This window comes from Rhododendron vialii, chromosome 2a (genome assembly GCF_030253575.1).
Source record: "Rhododendron vialii isolate Sample 1 chromosome 2a, ASM3025357v1".
NCBI lineage: Eukaryota > Viridiplantae > Streptophyta > Magnoliopsida > Ericales > Ericaceae > Rhododendron > Rhododendron vialii.
The window spans coordinates 46,095,976-46,117,036 of record NC_080558.1 but is presented as its reverse complement, the minus strand read 5'-3'; the positions used below and the strand labels follow the sequence as shown (position 1 = coordinate 46,117,036).

At 36.8% G+C, this 21,061-nt stretch overlaps 1 protein-coding gene and 1 long non-coding RNA gene across 2 annotated transcripts; one reads left to right on the top strand and one right to left on the bottom strand.

Moving 5' to 3' along the window:
- Positions 1-47: 47 nt before the first annotated feature.
- On the bottom strand, positions 48-7,123 carry LOC131317604 (patatin-like protein 2). The gene is made up of 10 exons (XM_058347137.1): positions 7,111-7,123; positions 6,950-7,003; positions 6,420-6,508; positions 5,387-5,518; positions 1,552-1,733; positions 1,259-1,445; positions 986-1,147; positions 600-890; positions 275-447; positions 48-177 (listed from the first exon to the last, which is right to left on the bottom strand). Exons 1-10 carry the CDS (start codon positions 7,121-7,123, stop codon positions 99-101), a joined length of 1,362 nt encoding a protein of 453 aa, XP_058203120.1. The 3' UTR covers positions 48-98.
- Positions 7,124-13,675: 6,552 nt separating this feature from the next.
- On the top strand, positions 13,676-17,236 carry LOC131317926 (uncharacterized). The gene is made up of 2 exons (XR_009197451.1): positions 13,676-16,395; positions 16,764-17,236. It is a non-coding gene; the product is annotated as an uncharacterized LOC131317926 (long non-coding RNA).
- Positions 17,237-21,061: the final 3,825 nt, after the last annotated feature.

Below are 21,061 nucleotides of genomic sequence, written 5' to 3'. Positions count from 1 at the left end.
TGTTACAAATTCTTATAATGAACTTTACAACAATTCTTTAATGAAGGTATCATCAAAATAGTCAGAGTACAGTTGAACAACATTTGCAAAAATAGAACTCAAGACTTTGAAATAATACAGCCATGTAAGGATCTAGCATCACGAAGCCTCTTTTCCTTGCAGAGAATTTCGGCCAACCTATATAGAGATTATAAAAGCATGGATTAGAACATGTGTATTAATTAAGTGCGATCTCGAAACTCGACTAGACTAGATTTCATCAGAACAGTTATACCTTATGAGGGCCTCTTCGTTAGTGCCCTGATTAGAAGGTTCATATATACCGGTATGTAAGTTTACCCTCGAAACTGGCTTCTTCAATAATTCCTCACCAACTTTGACAAGATTCCTTAAGTTCTCTGTTGTTGCAATATCGACAGAAGTTAGTTGACCGCTTAGCGTGTCATCCTGCATGTTTTTAACCCATCAATCAGTACAACTAAGTTGCAAGGCAAGCCAAAGAAATGGAAAAAAAAAGAAAAAAGAATCATTAAGTACTATGTAATCGTTTTTCTTGTATATTTTTCCGCAGTAATTACAAATTGTGTAAGGTTGCATACCTGAATTCGAAGGTAATTATTTTCAGAGCGAATGGCTTGTAAAACAGTAGAAATGTAAGTATCAACCATATTACCGCTAGCTCGAGTAAATGTATCCGCCAATGGACATGAACCAGCATTGAGTAGCCATCCCGAAAGTCCCCATTCAGCAACTTTTTTAGCATTATATTTCCCTTCCATTTTTGTAGAACCAGTTCCTAGCGATAAAATCAAAAAGCGTCCATCTGGAAAAAAAAAGTCACTATTCCCAGAGTATATCTCCTTCATAACTTCATCAATGGCAACTAAAGTCTGGAACAAATAAAAGCAAAGAAAGAATCATAAGAGAATTTTTAAGAAGAAAATCAAAACTACTATGGTTTCAACTAAACAAAGGATATAAGTACCGGATTATTGGCGACTACTCCACCATCAATAAGATTGAATTCCCTTGATCTCCCGGTGGAGTCAATGGTTTCAAAATAATGTGCTGGAAGATATGTTGGAGCGGCAGAGGTTCCAATGCTTATATCAGACAGTAAGGCATCTATGCTTGGGTTTTTCTTCACCTAAACCAATCAAAGACGTGGTAAACCTTTCTTCTTCTTTTTCCTTGAATTGAATACATGGTAAAATTGGTTTGTACAGACTTCTAGTTTTAATATAAAAAATATTCAAACCTGGTAGCTAGAGAAGATGGTTGGCTGGAGTTGCTTGATGTCGAAAGTTGGCACCACAATCATAGTCAATGTCTGGTGCAACTGTACGTTTCCCAATTTTTCCTTAACAATTTGACGGAGATACTTGCCGTCATATATTGGTCCTAAGAGAGCTTTCAGCAATTTTATGCCATTAGCAGACAGGTATCTGTTGGTCAAAATAAGATAACATATTAGCAAATTTCAGGAATTATAGAAGATTAAATTATTTGGATGTATGAAGGATGGTATATGATACATTTCAAACTAGTCACCTTTTTTGAGGGAAGATTTTAGGGCAATGATCAAGATAGAAGCCCTTGATATCTTTAGCAGCAAACAAAGGCCGATTCTTTTCATTAGGTGCAGTTAGCATCGCAGTCAAGAGACCACCTGTGCTCGTCCCCGCAACCACGTCGAAATAGTCTGCAATTCTTGCATCCTCACCGTCTAGTTTCTGCACAAGGGAAAGCACAACTTCAATAGAACTTACTAAATACAAACAACTAACCACAAAACATGAGGCTTAATTTGGACAAGGCTTAATTCTGTTTTGTCAAGTGGACTGACAATGTGATACTCCTACAAATATTGTCTGACGGTACAGTAAATCCTTGAATGCCCCAAAATACAGTTTGCTCCAAACAGAGTCCCTAATTATTGTCTACCAGTACTGCAGTATAATAAGCCATGTATATATGCATACACACACGTATCTAGGTATAGTTGCAGGTTCTTCAACAAATTGAAGATTGGTGTTGTGGGTTCTGGCTTATTTGGGTGTGCAATAGTGATTTGGGTGGGGGATTTTGGTTTGATTTCCTATTTCCAAACTGATGCAGAATGGAAATGGTTTATTATTTAAGAAATAGATTTTTAGTTTTATTATTTTGGTTATAAATTATTTTTGAATATTCTGCTTTAAGTGCCATTTGTTTTGGCAAGTTTTCTTTTAATATTTAGTATTTTGAGATCAAATCTTTTGATTTTGGTAATATTGAGTCAAATAGTGATTCACCGGGATTCAGCTTCCTGTTTTGCTGATTCCTTTATGGTCTTAGGTTTTTAGTATAAAATAAATTATAGGGTGACATTAAAATAGCGTTGTTTTATGATTTGATTAATGAAAAATTGAGAGTTTCTCATTATTGTATGTTCAAAGAGGGAGTACCTCTAGTTCATACATATTTGTGTTTATGTTTTAAAGAGAGAATCTTTAACATAAGCAAGTTCGTGATCTCTTCTTGCAAATAGTTTCGTAAAAGGAGGCTGCGCTGCATCAGTTGGTATCAGAGCTTTCGTTCCAATCCTGACTATGGCCGGAGGACGTGCTGGAGGTCGAGGTGGAAGAGGAGGTCATACAGCTAGTGTTGATGAAGTCTATGAGCGAGATGAGGTTGCTCGAGATGCTCGAATGGAGGAAAGGTTGCAGCAAGTCTTGGCGGCAATTGGGTCACTTACCCAACCCATGGAGGCTTTTGAAGTTGCAATCCCACCTCGCCATCGTCCAGTTCAACCTCGGTTTCCGAAAGAGGAGGAGGTGTCGGATGACGTTTCTATCACCAAACCTTTGGCTGGTAATCATCAAATGATGCAGAATGGAAATGGTTTATTATTTAAGAAATAGATTTTTAGTTTTATTATTTTGGTTATAAATTATTTTTGAATATTCTGCTTTAAGTGCCATTTGTTTTGGCAAGTTTTCTTTTAATATTTAGTATTTTGAGATCAAATCTTTTGATTTTGGTAATATTGAGTCAAATAGTGATTCACCGGGATTCAGCTTCCTGTTTTGCTGATTCCTTTATGGTCTTAGGTTTTTAGTATAAAATAAATTATAGGGTGACATTAAAATAGAGTTGTTTTATGATTTGATTAATGAAAATTTGAGAAGTTTCTCAATATCGTTTGTTCGTAGAGAGAGTATCTTTAGTTCAAACTTATTCGTGATTGTCCTTGTTGCACGTTCTTCTATTTCGACTCGCCTCCCTGCATCAGTTGGTATCAGAGCCTGCGCTCGATTCCAGATCATGGCGCGACAAGGAGTTCGTTATGGTCGTTATGCTGTTGCCGAAGATGTGTATGAACGAAATAAAGCTGCACGAGAAGCACGAATGGAGGAGAGGTTTCAACAACTTGAGCAGTGGATGGAGGAGGTGTTTCGTGCGCTGGCCGATCAGATTGCTGCCTTGTCTGTTGGTGGAAACCCGCCTCGCCGTCGTCTGATTCAACCTCGGTTTCCGAAAGAGGATGAGGTATTGGATGATATTTCTATCACCAAACCTTTGGCTGGTAACCATCAGTCAATGGGGAGAACAATGGTGAATGAAGCTACTATTGAGTGGCCATTCACAGAAAATATTATTCCAGATCCAGTAGTGGATTGGAGTAAATCACCAGTTTTTGATGAAGAACGGTAGAGAAAATTACAAAAGAAAAAAATCAACAAATATTGGAAAAAAAAGTTTTTACCATGCTTGAAGGTGGTGAGATTGGTTGGGGTAATCCATTTGAGGATTCTTTTGGGGAACGTACTGAAGCTATTATGACGAAGAATATTTGGATTGCATACTTAGAGCAAATTGTGGCAAACAATATTGCTTTTATTTTTCCTGACTCATCTTTACAGTTTGGGGTCCGAAAAATTAATTTGAAGTACAAGATTGATGCAGACAAGTCACGACGAATCCAACTTTATAAACTCGAGGACGAGTTTCTTCAAGACGGGGAGAATGATGCAGAATGGAAATGGTTTATTATTTAAGAAATAGATTTTTAGTTTTATTATTTTGGTTATAAATTATTTTTGAATATTCTGCTTTAAGTGCCATTTGTTTTGGCAAGTTTTCTTTTAATATTTAGTATTTTGAGATCAAATCTTTTGATTTTGGTAATATTGAGTCAAATAGTGATTCACCGGGATTCAGCTTCCTGTTTTGCTGATTCCTTTATGGTCTTAGGTTTTTAGTATAAAATAAATTATAGGGTGACATTAAAATAGAGTTGTTTTATGATTTGATTAATGAAAATTTGAGAAGTTTCTCAATATCGTTTGTTCGTAGAGAGAGTATCTTTAGTTCAAACTTATTCGTGATTGTCCTTGTTGCACGTTCTTCTATTTCGACTCGCCTCCCTGCATCACAAACACTCTACTTAATTATCAATTTTTGGGGAAAAAAATGATTACTATAATTCTAATAAAAATTCAAAACGTGGATATGAAAAAATTACTCGTACGTAAATATAATTGATTTGAATTCAGAAACTTGATTTTCAGAAGAGGGGGAGTGTGATGACTGATGACAGCGGAAGAGGACGGCAGCCGAGGGTGGACCCATTTTGGGGCTTTCTTCGGGGTGGTATCCCAACTAGTTTTATTCTAACCAGTCCAGTTCAATTTGGACCATTTGTGGACCCTTCCTGGGCCTACAATAATAATCGGAATCGTTCATTTTTTAGAGCTCAATGAGTACATTGACCACGCCAAAAATTACATTGATTGGGTATTATTTGTTATGATTTTGAAATGCATTAAGTTTGCACAAAAAAAGTGTGCAAGGATAGCAACGTGATTTTTGGCGTGGCCAAGGTTCTCAATGAGCTCTAAAAAATGAACGATTCCGGTTATTGTTGTGAACCCACAAAGAGCACACAAATGGTCCAAAACTGGACCGAAATGGTTGGAACCCAAACTGGACGGATCCTCTCCCGGTTTCTAAGTCATAAGTAGAATGGGCTTGAGTGGCCCACGTGGAATGGGCTACATGAATTTTGGCCCATATTCTTTCAACTACACTCTGCTCAATACTGAACAACACTAAACTAGTCGTCTAGTCCATTACACAAGAACATTTCACTTGAATGTAAAACTGGAACTAAACAAAAAAAAGAAAATAAGGGAAAATGACGGTCAATGACGTATTTTGATAATTAATACCCACCAATGACATTTTCAGTATTAACAAATGTTCTCAGCGTGTCCTTAGCGGGTATTAATTATTAAAATACGTCATGGGCCTCCATTTTCCAAAAAAAAAAAAAACATAAAGAAGAGAACTTGAAGTTTGATAAATATAAAAGTGAATTATAAAAACAATTACGTAGTACTACCTGGAGTTGGGCTTCCAGAAAGTCGAGAACAACACTTGGAATGATCCCTCTAATACCACCACCGTCAATGGAAAGTATTGAGATTAGCTTTCCATGAGCTTCCGGCCTTATTTGAAACAAGTTCGTAGACTTCTTCATGAAAAAAAAAATATCAGCTATAAAATCTGTATTCACAACAACATTCTATGGACAAAATGTGAGTTATCCCACAAAACTACCATTCCTATAGCCCATTCAACTTACAAATATTATCAAAGCTTATTATCTTAGAGTGACTCCGATGGCATAACCAAATTTGGATAATCAAAATTTGTCACCTCATCTTTTGACTATCCATTTAAGGGGTAGTTAAGATTAACAATGTAAAGTCCATAATTAAAAAAAAAAACTATTTTTAGTAGAGAGACAAAGAGTTGGAAATAAATGTAAGTGGGTAGCTTCATGAGAGAGAGAGAGAGAGAGAGAGAGAGAGAGAGAGAGAGAGAGAGAGTCTAAAAAGTTGACCTTTCATCCAAAAGTTGACTTTAATGTGAGGAAGCACAATAAAGCTAGCTCAGAGAGGAAGTGAGGCCAGTGGGTGACATTTTCTCAAAAGGTCGACCTTTCATCCAAAAGGTCGACCTTTCAACATTTTGGACTTTAAAAAGTTGAGGACTTTAAAAAGGTTGTGGTAACAGACGCTTAGTAGCGATGCTTAACAACAAACAAACTACGTTATCGGCAGTTAGGGAACACAAATAAACTATAGTATTGGGCAAAAGGTCGATCTTTTGCACACACAAAAAAAAGGTCGACCTTTTACACTTTTTCTTGTATATTCCTAAAGGGTTGAGCTAACAGGCTATGCTTAACCACAAATAAACTTCATGCAGTCATGCAACACAAAACAATCTATTTGAAAGGAAAAATATATTTAAAACAAAACAGTTTTTGAAATGGCAGTTTTCAAAATTTTGGAGATATTGGTAAGACTGGAAATGAAAATTGGTAAGATTGGAGATGAACACTGGAAATGAATATTGGTAAGCATTACCTCCTCGGCCAGCTCGATCTCAGGGCAGCTGAAGTCCGCCTGGGACATGTCCTTCACCTTGTACTCTTGGGCATTGGCTGTTTTCTCGCCTGGTAAAGTGAGGATCAATAAAAAAAACACTAGCAAAGCCATCTCTCTCAGCAAAGCCATCTCTCTCTCTCTCTAGGTAGTGGTAAGGAGTGGTACTGGGGAGGAGATGGAGAGGGCAAATGTGTAGAATTTATAAACCATAATATTTGGCAAAACGTTATTTTTTTGCACAAGAGATGGCTTCTCTGCCATCTCGGGGTGATATTGCAGGGGGTGTAGTTCACTCTTTTACGTCCCGATATTGGCCATAATTTCTTAATTCAAATCGTTCATAATTTAGACCTTGTCAAGATGCTTGTCGTGAGCAAAAACTAGTTAAATCCAGCATCTCTAAGTACATAATCCGAACACATTTAGATTCAAAGATTGGATTTTTCTGGATTCCGATTCAGTGTGCATGGAACCCAGCTTACCGATCAAAATCTATTTGAATCATATACTTGTAGATGTTCGACTACAATAATATTTGGTCACAACAAGCATCTTAACAGGATCTAAAATATGAACAATTTAGATTATGAAATTACGGATGATATTGCGATGCAAAGGGTGAATGCACCCCTGCAGTTATCACCCCAATGGCAGAGAGGCCATTTCTCACATGCTTTAGCCATTTACGCGTTAGCGCCTGCTAGCACAACCCAATGCTAAGGTCGACCTTTAAGGTCAATTTTTTGTTCTTAAAAGTAGTAAGATCATCTTAACACAACTCAACGCTAAGGTCGACCATCAAAGGTCAATCTTTTGTCCTTCCTTAAAAGTAGTGAGATCATCTTAACACAACCCAACGCTAAGGTCGACCTTTAAGGTCAATCTTTTGTCCTTAAAAGTCTTAACACAACCCAACGCTAAGGTCGACCTTTAGGCTCCGTTTGTTTCGATGTCAAATATTTTACAATGTAAAATATTTTTTTAGAAAATGAACTTCAAACTTTTATTTTTCGGTGTTTGATTGGCACTTAAAAATATTTTCAGAAATCAATAAAATAGTGTAGAGAGAGGAGGAAGCTTGAGAGAGGGGGGAGCTTAAACGGTGAAGAGATATGAGAATATTGGAATTGAACGTGAGTCAGGACTGACGATCGAGAAAATTAAGCAGTGAGAATTGCAGTAGAAGGCAAAGAGTTCATTTTGGAAAATAACTTATGGAAGATTTAAGGGTAAATCATTTTCATCCAATTGATGGAAAATATTTTACATATAAAATGTTTTCCTCATTTTTTTACTCAACCAAACACCGAAAAATAGATAAAACATTTAACCGAAAAATATTTTACGTCCAAACAAACGGGGCCTAAAGGTCAATCTTTTGTCCTTAAAAGTAGTATGATCATCTTAACACAACCCAACGCTAAGGTCGACCTTTAAGGTCAATCTTTTGTTTTTAAAAGTAGTAAGATCATCTTAAAGATTAACCTTAAAGGTCGATCTTTTTTTGGGGGTAAATTAATGATTTTATAGAACAAAATCAACCATTACATCAGTCTCAATCTCATTTTTTGGGGGTAAATTAATGATTTTATAGAACAAAATCAACCATTACATCAGTCTCAATCTCAAGCAGCGAGAAACAACTTGAAAATCAAATGTTGAAAAGTAGTACTACCCCTCCAGAAACCCACCCACCTTATCTCTTCAGAGAGAGCAAGAATCTGTCTAGAAATACCATTCTTCATCAGAAATAGAAGACCAAATAAAAGAAGAGAAGGGGCAATCAAAAAAATAAGTGCAAGTGAGACTCAACCCCAACACAACAGAGAGGACAAAGAGGATTGGAAACAATCCCCCACTGGCATAATCTGTCCCTCGTTGGAAGTCTGCCTACAATAATAAGGTCGATCTTTTGTTCTTTACCTTTTAAGATCGACCTTAAAAATTGACATTAAAGGTCGATCTTTTGTCCTTAAGGTTAAGATTGATCTTAAAAGTCGACCGTAACCTAATAATATAGTCGGGCTGTGCTAACGGAGTCAAGCATCAGAAAGTCACACGCCCAATATTCAATTTTTGTTTGCCACATGCTCCAAAACCAGTATGCACAAGATCTTTGTATATGCTTTTCACAAATCACAACTTCAATTAGAGCCGGTCCTGACTTTTCGGAGGCTTAAAACACAAAATTAAAAATAGGGCATCTTTTGTTAGACTATAATAAGGAATAAAAAAATAGGAGGACCTTTACATTTCAATTTTTTTTAAAAGCTTAAAGCAGTCTCAACACATGTTTTAGGTCATAGCCGGCTTTGACTTCAACTCATTATGTTGTATTTTTTCTTTCACATTTACGGGCCCACTTCTCCTCCTCCTTCCACTTCTCGTTGAGGGTAATTCTATGTGGACCAAAAACATTCTATTTGGACCGAAAATAGGTTCGTTCTTCTTTAATTAATTTTTGCAAACTATTTTGTTAATATTGAATTACTAAAAAATATCATCAGCTTCACCATATCGTAAATTTAAATGCTATCTTCACTCGCCAACTTCTGCACTCTCAGCTCAGCTACCTTGGCAACCTTGCAATCTGTTCCCTTCACCCATTCATGTTCATTTTTACTTTACTAGCTCAATGGGTTCTAATTGCCATTCTTTTGTACATTATGGTTCGATATTACACATATAGATTGACATTTATAGCCTGTCTTACAGTATTGAACAGTACAAAACAATCAAATACTCCTATGATGTGTAATTATAGGATTCACCAACAATGGACAAAGAGTATTTATACGGTTTATCTACATATGCAGCAAATGACATTGAATCCCAACAAGACCGGATCGGAATTGTTGTGTTCTAGTTCTAGCTACCCGATTTACATCCGAATATATTTTACTCAAAATTATGAGGTCCAAAAATAATTAAGAATTTCAATTGCGTAAAATTTATAGTAGAATAATGAAGCTTTTAAATATTCATCTTCATCCCTCATCCTATGTAAGTATTCATCTGACGCTTTTGAACAATTATATATATTTTCACCCTTTCAGATGGTGAATTATCTATATCACCCTTTTATATATGAGATTAGTGGGGTTGTAGTAATTATAGTTTCCTAAAATCATGGGATGATTAATGAGAAATTTTAAATTCTCAAATTTTTTAAATCCGTAGTGGATATATTATAAATCATTTTCTCTTCTTAATTTCATGAATTTTCAAATCTTTAATTTTCATAAATTGGTCATATTATATTCTAAACTTACGTGACTATGATTCGACCAATTTCACGAAAATTTATTTTTCATGAATTATTTCTGTAAAATTACTATGAAACATATTTTTTGAAATAGGGGATAGTCAAATCAACCATGTTTTTTTATGATTACACCATGATTTATTTCAACTTAGAATAAAAACCAAAACAATTACGATTTAATGAATACACCATGATTTATTTAAAAAATACAAATTCAAGCCATGATTTCATGAACTAAATAGAATACACCATGATTTCTTAAGAATACATCTTGATTTAATCGGAAAAAACATGAATAAACCATGAATATACAAACCATGAAATATATAAATAAATCATGAAATCGTAAATAAATAAACCATGAAATACATTTGCGAACCAAACAAACCATGAAATACATTTTGAGACCATAAAATAAATCATGTTATCAAATGTCTGAACCAAATAAACCATAAAATACATTTGAGACAATAAAATAAATCATATATGTTCGTGAATGTCTCAAACCGAAAGAGATCCGGAGATTGGCTCATCTCCATGTCCGAAAATAAAGAACCAGTTCAAAACCCAGTTGAAAACAAAGAACCCTCCACTAGCGTAGACCTGAAACCAGCCACAACATATATATAGATGGAAGTTTATCTCTATATCCTCAAAAGAAAACAATTAACGGAAAAAAATTCAAAGACAGGAATACAAACATAAAGAACAAGTGGAGGAAGGAGGAAAGTGTGAAATTAAAGAAGCGGCAAGCGCTTCTGACCGACAGCTGCAATTTATTTATACTAGTGGCTTTGCCCGTGTCTATAGCAATACCCACGTCAACATGACTGATTACCTAGAAAAAAAATTACGGAAATGTGGCATTGCATGAGTAGTAGTTGCAAAGTACGGAGTAGTTACTATTCGATTACCAATCAAACGACATGGAACCAGAATCAAATGTTGCGATGATGAATTTATAAAAATCATTTTAAGGAAAAAAATACTTGAGTGTCGAAATCACTCGTAACTGTCGAGTATCGGTCACAAATCGATCTGTAAATCGGAAGTGGACCAATAGGTACTTGGATCCGGTCGATACGCATACAATTTTACCTCCCACTGTCCCACATGTATATCGGGTGCAACAGTATCATATCGAAAGGCAAAAAAAACGTTACTTATCGATATCGTACTCAACCGATTTAAGTCTCCTTGCTTCGGTTCTTCAAACCGCCGTCTGAATAATTGAAGCGGCGTCGTCCTAAAGCTCGTCCGATTTTCTACCCTCTCGTACAGTTGACGAGTTACTTAGGGTATGATTCAATGTGGCAAGACTCCTAAATGTAAGCCTAAATTCTTTCTAATTCTTTCCAATGAGATATCAATTGGCATTTTATTAGCATGAATGTTTACTTGGTTAATGAATTCAATGATTTCTATTTTCTACAACGTGAACGATTCAGCTCTTTGAAAAATTAAATAGAAGTCCATATATCTACAATTTATTGCCGAGAAGCCATGTGAATAGACTTCGCAGTTTTAACCTGCAAAGTCTGGAAAAAGTAAAACGGCGCGGTACTAAAGCATTTCAACAAATCTCTAGAGTTGAGATCATCATCGTCGTCAAAAAGGCGAGCAGAGACACGATCGATCGAGAGAGCCACTTGATATATTTTTGACGGCGTCGATGAGCGGAGACGGTTGAAGCCATGCCCTCTCACCTCGCCAGAGATTTCCTCCGTCGACTCCTACGGTGGCGGCTATTCCATCAATTCATTTTCCATTTGCTGTGATCTTCGATCCCAAAATTAATTATTATTCGCATGAGTTGTAATTAGTTTTCTAGAAAATTATTTTTCAAAATATTCATCTCAGATTGCTTTTGCCAAAAATAAAAATAAAATTTTTGACCACTTGCAAGATTTGTACAAAATTGTTTTGGACCTATTTCGATTATTTTTGGACTTAAAATGGAAGCAAGCCTGGACCAATGAAGTCCGAAGAAGCATAAAAGGCTGAACTTCTGACCCAAAAGTTAGACATTGCGGCCATGATGTAAAAGTTTATGACCATGTTGTAAAAATTTGCGTCCATGATGTAAGAGTTTGCGACCAAAGAGCAAAAGTTTGTGATCAAGATATAAAATTTAGCGGCTAAATTGCAAAAGTTTGCGGCCAGTGTGTAAAAGTTCGTGGCCAATATGTGAAAGTTTGCGGCTAATGTATTAAAAGTTGGCGTCTTTACCGGAGGTGAGGCTCAAGCATGAGCTACGCGAAGCCAATATTTGCACGGATGTCTTGGCCAAGAATGCGCTCACTATGGCATTTGGTTTTGTTTCTTTTTCTGTCATTCCTTCTGTATTGTCTTTTCATTTGCAACAAGACTCTGTAGGGATTAAATACTCTAAATTTATTCTTATTTCCTAATTTTATGCTAGTACATTTCTGATAATTAAAAAAAATAAAAAATTGGGTTCATAGGGTATAAGTTTGTGGCCAGAGCGTCCTTTTTTGTCGTCCTATAAAAAGAGGAGTAACTGTCAAAAAGAACCAACATCATGGGAGCTTATAAAACCACTTCCTTTCTCAAGGTTCATGTTTTGGGTCATAATATTTGGCTCCTATATGGTCTTTCTTGGACTCGGAAATTGTAATTGATTCTACTTTCTTAGTTTTGTAGTTCGTGGTGAGTCATACATTGGTATGGAAATCGACCATCAACTTACATCAACCTAAGATACCTTTTCCATTGGGGAAGATTGAGTTCTAGAGAACTCATGTCAAAATTCTTCAAACTTTGCGCGATGCTCGATCTGCAGCTTACCTTAGAGCCGGGTTATTACTTCTTCAGTTCTCTTTCTCCTCTTCTTCATTGAGTTCACTGTTCTTTCGGGTTATTGTTTTCTACATGAATTGAACATCGCGAGGCTGTAACTACTGCTCTTTTTATTAGTACAGGTTTTGAGATCATGTTTATTGGCTATATGGTATTAGTCATCCTCTTCTGTTTTGCAGCTCTTGCTGACGGAGTTCAGAAGCCTTCCACCTTTGTTTGAAGAAACACCCAAAGCGAATCATGAGTTGACGCTATCCAGTAACTTACTTAAATTTATCCGTTTAACCTATAACGTTTTCCTTTTGCAATGTGCATTGCTATTGTTGATAAATCTACTGTTATGTTGGTTCTCTTAGTCTTCTCCCTCTTGGGCTGTGTGTTTCACGGTACAAAGATACAAAACCATCTATTGGTACTCAACTTCTAATCAAGCCATTTTTTTTGTAACTTAAGTTATGAACTATGATGAGTTGAGTTTTGTTCACCCTCCACTTAAAGAGGGTGAGCATTACCCTCCTTTCTATTGGTTAAAATGGTGTGGATCTCACCACAAAGTGATGTCATGCTTACCAAAAAGTGTATTGCATGGTAAGCACGACATCACTTTGTGGTGGGATCCACACCATTTCAACCAATAGGAAGGAGGATAATGTTCACCCTCTTTAAGTGGAGGGTGAACAAAATTGCACTCAGCTACGAGTTGTTAGGTTCTTATATTGCCAATTCTACATTGTAAACTGCTTGAGACAACCGGCAACATGATAGACAAGTTGGTGAGGCTAAATTTTCTTGCCCTTTGGTTTCGTAGAAAGAGAAGTGTCTATCATGGCAGTTGAAGTTGTTTTCTCTGGGGATGGAGTTGTATTGCATACTGATCGCTTTTGCTCACAAAACTTTCAGGGAGTCTAGAGTAACCGAAAACTTCCCAGAAATCAGCTTTTGGAGACCTGTACATGCATCCAAAATATTAAAACTGACTTATTAAGTAATTAATTGGAGAAAAATGTGTTACTGTTCTTATGTCTTGTATAAAGGGCCAGAAATGCTCCTGTGGTGGTGGAGGATGCTCTCATACTTGATTGTTCTTCGTTTCTAGTTTTTTCAAACTCACTTATCTACAGATAATTTTGTGGACTTCACTCCCAATGTACATACGAGCGTGAATGTTAGATCCCAAGACTTAATTCCTTACCACAACGACATTGGAGGGGCATACTTCCCTTTCAACTCAAAACTAACATATCATATGTTTAATAAACAGGGAATTCGTGAGTGTAGGATGATCTCTTAGTTTCCAGTGTATAGGATGATCTCTAAGGAGTATCAATTTTATGGGGATATTTGCGAGATGGAGAAGAAGAATAAGAACTAGGACCTCTTGGGCGTGTGTTGCGGCATAAATTGCCCGAATCCTCTCCAGATGTGCAGTATTGCTCTTTAAAGAGTACCCGCAACACGACCTTGATTTGTATTGCGAAGTTGCAACATCTTGCGCTTTGCCGGTGTTCAAATATTCAAGCCAAATCTGTGTTGGTGTACTAGTGGAAGTGTCTCTTGCTAACTGTCCTTCAGACCTGTATGATATTTTTCAAGTTTGACACTTACTACATTTTCAATTTCTTAACATTCGTTACTTCATTGTGTGTTGGGCACTGTATATTCCTTTTTCATTGTTGATTGTTCTTCAACTATTGCTCTTTGCTCCTTTTATTATCTATATAAGAGTACCTACTGCTATGAACATAATTTGTCTTGGATGCGTCAAAACAGAACTAAATATTTGTATCAAACGTCCCTTATGCGGCTATGCTTAGTGCAATTCGCAGAATGCCCGAGTTGAACTGTTATTCACTTGTAAATTGGTCATGCTTTTTATATATAATTTCTTTTCTGAAGTTTTCATCTCTTTCGGTAGACAAAGAAAAAATTGGTATCCTCCAATTTCTCATGGCGATAAATCCATGTATTCAAGTGGTGATTTGAACAATAGGAGTAAGGTAAGCTACAAGGCAACAACTTTTGTGATAAGATCAAAACAATGTTGGATTTTGTTATTGATTATAAATGAATGGATTGATACAGAATGCAATTGCAGAGATGGATCTCCTCTATTTACTTCAAATACCACCGACATACCGGGCTGTACCTACCGGCTACCACTGCCAGCTAAGCTCCAGCTTGCCAATCACAGGGCTTAAGAGCTTACCTGCCACTGACTAACTGGCTGGTTAACGGGCAGTTTGCCCAGCTGCATACACTTGACCCCCTCCACGAACTGATGGTGGAACCTCTGTAAGCATCATTTTGGCCTTAAGGTCCGTGAAACTAGCAGTTGTTGATGGATTTGTGAACATGTCAGCTATCTGATCCAGGATGGAATATGTTTTGGAACAATCTGTTTATGAAGAACCTTTTCTCAGATATAATGAGAGTCAACTTGAACATCCTTAGTCCTTGCATGAAAAATTGTATTAAACATTATATTATGGGGTAGGAACCGAAACGAAAATAAGAAGCAGAAAGGTCCTTGACCAATTGTTGAAGCCATACTACCTCAGTTGCAGCATTACCAAAGATTTGTATTCAGCCTCAGAGAAGGATGTAGCGACAGTTGGTTGCTTTTTGGCTGACCAAGAAATTACGTAGGCCACAAAACACGCAATAGCCACTTGTAGATCGCCTATCAACTGATTTGCCTGCCCAATCAGCATCATAAAATGCCGACACGACTCCACGAGCAGATTTCATTCGGCAAACTGAAGGGCTTGGGCTATGTTACACAGATCCTCTATTTTTGGCAAAGCATCTGTGTCCATGGGCCACGACACAAGTGGGGGTGTGACTTGTGAGATCAGAATTGGACACAACAAGATTATATCAAACTCGGCAAGTCATGGATCAAAACAAAATAAAAGAGAAAGAGGATTAGAAGGAAGACATACACAGATGTTTGTAGTTCTTCAACTTGGTTGATGACTCGAAGATTCTTGAATACTAGACCTGAGTTTGAGAACCTGGCTGTCCATATTGTCCCCTAGAATTGAAAGAAGCCTATAGTTCATGTTTCGTTTGTGATAACAACCATAGGCCGTTTGATTTGTTTCTTCACAAATTTGACACCCCATGTTATCTGAGGTGCAAAGCCACCTGAAATCATTGAGGGAAATCATCCTCTGTTAATCTGATTTCCTTTATATCTGTTATTCCCTCTATTATTGTGATTTCCTGAGTTTTTCTATGCATCATTAAAGGTTAGATAGTTATGAAGATTTGGACCAGAACTGGAAAGCTAGGATAAGAAGTGTGGAGGAGAATTCTGGACAACTGAAGCTAAGGGGAAACCAGATGGAGGAGGAGTACAATATCTAGAAGTGTGTGCTGCACTTGAATGTATTTTTTATCGGCTTGCTGCACTTGAGTGTTGTGCAATTAGTACAGCAGAACAGTCAATAGGATGAGGTTGATAATGTGAAGACCCTCAGCTATAAGAATACAGAAAATTTGCTGAATGAGAAAGGTTATGTGCTTGTTCTGATAGCTCGCATCAACATTTTGAACCGTCTATGCAATCCATTGGGTGTATGAAATACAAGATATATCTTCATCATCAATTTATATACATAATGTAGCTAATTTCTGTATAATGCCTTTAATTGAATCCAGATATGCTTCCATAGTTGTGGTGTTTTTGAGGTTGAGCAACTTCCGTTTGAGATCATGGATATGATTGAGATGATGTGCTGAACATATTGTCAAGTGTCGGCCAACTTGATGAGCATGCTGGGATCCAACGACATGTGGAAGGACTGAAGGTGTTAGAGTTGCTATAATACTCCACATGAAAGCAACATGCGGTCGCTAGAACTCCAAGTAAGAAATTCAGGATTATCCACCTTGTTACAAGAATCGATAACAGGCATATCATGCGAAACATATTCGTAGCATAATTATCAGAAAGCAAATCTGAACTATCAAACTAGTTGAACAACTCGTAAGAAGAGTCCTCTTTAGATTTCAGTAAAGGTACCAAGCTTGCATTAGTATCTTTGAATGCTGACCCACTGAATACCCAAGAACATTTCCTGATGGGACTTTCTGTACTTGAGGTGAATGTGTGCAAAGAATTGTTGCATATTTAGACAAAAGTTTTCTTCAATACGCTCTACTCCAATCCTGTTTTATGTATTCAGCACATCTTATGATACAATTATGCATTTGCATCTTTCCATGTCCTGCAGGAGCTACGCTTGCAATGTTTTAATGGATACAAACTCCATGAAATGCGAGTTAGTGAACGAACCGACTCTCTCTCTCTCTCTCTCTCTCTCTCTCTCTCTCTCTCTCTCTCTCTCTCTCTCTCATGCTTTCTTCTTTCTTTTTCCTTATTTTTGGCTCGACCTCAAATTTCATTTACAGAAGTGGTAAAGCGCTGAACCTGGAGACTGGAACTTACTATGTCAAATATAAAGATAAGGAATTGAGTTGATTTTAATAGCTTGCAATGAGTACTTACAAGATTGTATACAAACTTATAGATCTCTGGGCAACACTTTGATTCTGTTAATGCTTGAGCCAAAGCAGCCAATTACCATTCTTGCCTCTGTTGTTGTATCCTATCAAGGGTTAGCTCTCATTTGGATGGAAGAAATCAAGGAAACCACAAAGGCGTTGAATTAGAAATCAAGGAAACCACCTAGTCTTTTTTTCTTCATTTCACTTCTTATTCAAGTAAATACCGCAATTTACTTATCTTTCTTTTGGGTAAATAAAAATTAGGAATAATGGTTTTCAAACCACAAAGGAGAGTTTTTATGGGTAGAATGCAATGAAATTGAAAACTCTCGTTTTTGACACACGTACGCCGTGCAAGGGTGTGAGACTGTTCTCAAGTGTTGATTGAGTAAGTGCGCGAGTGCCAAGACTTGTAGCGCCTAACTTTGGATTGCCGTGAATCTTGACTTCTAACTCGTAGAGCGATTGTGCGTGATCTAAATGGTAAAGACCACAAGTTGGTTCGTGACTTACCACACAGTTGTAGACTTAGAATTTCCTAGTCGTATAGGAAAGATAACGTAAAATGTAGATTTTATTATATCGGAATAATAAAGTTGAGGGTTCAAATAAAAGTAAAATCCCAATTACTTGAAGAAGTAAGTGGAATGGGCTTGAGTACGAGGTACTCAGATATGTCTACTTTGCTAAAAATAGAAAAGTTTGTAGACGCGCTAGGCTTTGAATGGTGCTGGACCATTTTTTCTTCGTTAATTGAAACTAGTATTTATAGACAAATACCAAACTGGTCCAGGTCTGAATCAGTTTTCTCCCTTCTCCATAGCGTGACAACCATGTTGGCTCTTTCATGTGCGAGTGGGCGGTTACTAGAAGTTGAAAGCCGTTGTAGAGATCATGGGTCAATTTGATAACTTCCCCACTCCCTTTTTTGTGTCAAAAGTGCATACACAACAATTCAAACACAACCTTTTATGCACATATATGTGAAATCCACACATAATAGTATGTGTGGGACTCACATGTATGTGAGAGCTTGTGTTCGGATTGTTGTGTGAGTATTATTTTTGTTTTCGTGCAAATGTTAAACATGGCGCCATTTGACCACTTGGCCTTTGTATTTGGAGGGAAACAACTGCCTCCTGAAAATAACCAACTCTCCTTAATTTGTGGGCTCGGCCTCATGATCCAAGTCGGCTCCGTCTTCTATAGGCTGTGGCCATCCGATTGCCCATATTCTTTGGGCCATATTTTGCCTTGAATGAGTAAATAACTGGGCCCAAAGGTGATAAAAAAAACCCAAGAAACCCATGTGCTCGGCCCAATTTAATTAATTACTAAATTAAATGGCCTTTCAAAGTAAGCCCGATCTACGGTGCCAAAAATAGGAATAAATAGAAATATAATTTGTATTGACTTTTTCAATTTGTATTTACTTTATACTTTGTTGACATGACACTTATTGTAGAAAAGGAAGGGTGAAAGAATAATATTGCGCAAATTGCCCCCCCCCCCCCCCCCTTAAAACCGGACTGCCCCCGCCCCCGAAAAATCCAGACTACACCCCGGGCCCCCCCTTCCCCAACCTAATAAATTACCCCACGTTTTAATTTCTTTCTTTCTTTCTTTATTTAATTATTTTATTTTATTGATTTAACTTTTATAAATAAAAACATTTCTATATTAAAATATATAATTCAAGAATTAAGTGCTTCAATTTTCAATTCAGTTGAACCATGGGCGAAGATCGTATTTTTTGATCATTTTATTCTAAATGGTCATAATAAACTTTTTTGTGTAAAGCTTTTCAACAAACACCCTAAGACTTATTATTTAGTTTCAAGGCTCTCTTAAGGTGTCCATTGAAAGGCGTTGGAGCCAAAAATTTATTACTACCATTTAGGATGAAATGAACAGAAAAATGACATCTTTGCACCGATTCAAACATATTGAAAATTGAAACACTTATTTTTTTAATTATATTTTTTAATATGTATCTAGTAAAAAAAAGGGAAAAAAGACAGTCGGATTCATTAGAGGCAATACTTACACCTCAAGCTTAGAGTGTGAACAAAAGACAAGTATAAAAAATGTTTATTCGTGTGCCAAGATAAGGTAGCAATCGACTGATCCAAAAATGTTCATTCGTGTGCCAAAAATAGACAGGATTATCGATATGGCAGATCCATCTCGTAGCACAGTTCGACCTCCATCGTACAACATAGAACATAGAGGTCGACCTGCAGGTAGAGATGAACAAAATACACGTCGCATACCTTCTTTCTCAGAAGCATCCACTTCAGGATCAAGGACTGCAACATCGCGAGGGAGAGGGAGAGGGAGACGTGGGAGGGGTTCAGGGGTTCGCAACACTCAATTTATAGTTCCACCCATCGCTGATCGCTACATTCAGCATTACCTCAGGCTTACCAGCGTTATATTTCCCACATTGTTGACGTGCTTGGTGATGGTCATTGTGGATTCAGGACGATAGCTGCACTAATCGGGTATAGTGAAAATGATTGGAGTCGAGTACGAGAGGAGCTTATTGAAGAGATTCGACAAAATTATTATCTATACACTGAGATTTATCCAGTAAATGATTGGGCAAACCATCTACTAATTTTACTGAATTGGTTCGAGCCTGGGAGTTGTCATTGCAACAAGGTACAATCTTGTACTGCATACATTTGATGAGGATGTTTACGGTTGTTTTACTCATTTGCCATTGAGGTCCCCTACAGTTCCAGTCGAATACCGTCGGGAAATTGCTATTGCCTGTGTTAACAACGATCACTTCGTGCAAGTTTTCTTACAACCTCATTACCATGTACCACCCATCCCAATATGGTGAAAGGAGCATGCATCGGACAAAGCTAAAGGATGGGCTGCCAATTATGGAATACGTTTGCAATTATGGTACGAAGTAATGGGTATAAGCACGCCGGGAGCAGCATTTGGAGGAGATATTGATTAGAATTTGTGTTTTTATGTATTTTAATATTTTGACAATATGTACTCAATTATAATAAAATGAAATTTTATTTCAATTTATTATTGTTCATTACAAGTTATTTTTATTATTCATTGTTAAGACTAATCAATTAACTAATTAAAATAATATAAATTTATTAAGTATAAAGTCAATTTTAATTGAAAATAGAATTTGAGTTAACCAAAAAAAAATAAGAAGGGAGGTAAATGAGAAAAGAAACAAATAAAGAAAATAATTGAAAAATAAAAAAATAAAAAAAAGATTCAAAGTGAAAGGAAATAAAGAGAAAAAAAAACAAAAATAAAAAAATCCAGCCGAAAAGAAACAAAAGAAAATAAAGAGGGAAAAAGAAAAAAAAGAAAAAAAAAGTAAATGGGCGGACGGGGGAGCAGGAGAAGAAGGGAGGAAAAAAAAGAAAAAAGAAAAGTAAATGGGCGGAGAGGGGAGCACGAGGAGGAGGGGGGTGGGGGTGAAGGGGTAATAGGGGAAACTAAGTGGGGGGGGGGGGGTTGTGTGAGGGAGGGGGGAAAAGCAGGCCTCTAATATTGCACAACTTTTTACGTTGACTTTTTAAAATGAGCATTTATTTTAGGACATACATGGGTTGTGTCAGGGAGGGGGGAAAAGCAGGCCTCTAATATTGCACAACTTTTTACGTTGACTTTTTAAAATGAGCATTTATTTTAGGACATACATAAAAAGAAAAGAAAGACCAACAATTTGGGGCGGAGGACGTAATATTCTATCCAGAAAGATAGACTACAGCAATGATAACCCTTTGGGGTGAAAAGTAGTTGAAAAGTAAAAATGATAACCGTTTGAACTATGCAGGAAAATCTTTTGATCCACGGGATTGATTGGAAAAAGTGCATTTACCAGGTCCAAGAATAGTGGTATACTTTAGGGAAGGGATTTTCACACTCCTCTTTTTACAATGCATACTTCATTTTTTTTCCTTTTATCTGCATGAATTTACTATTTTGTCATTTTTTCAATACATTTTTTCATACATTCAAAGCAATATGGTAAATT

Coding starts and splice junctions, on each gene's coding strand:
- LOC131317604 (XM_058347137.1), bottom strand. Junction 448..599: donor ATAATTACCTTCGAATTCAG/GTATGCAACCTT, acceptor AAAAACATGCAG/GATGACACGCTAAGCGGTCA. Junction 178..274: donor AACGAAGAGGCCCTCATAAG/GTATAACTGTTC, acceptor ATCTCTATATAG/GTTGGCCGAAATTCTCTGCA.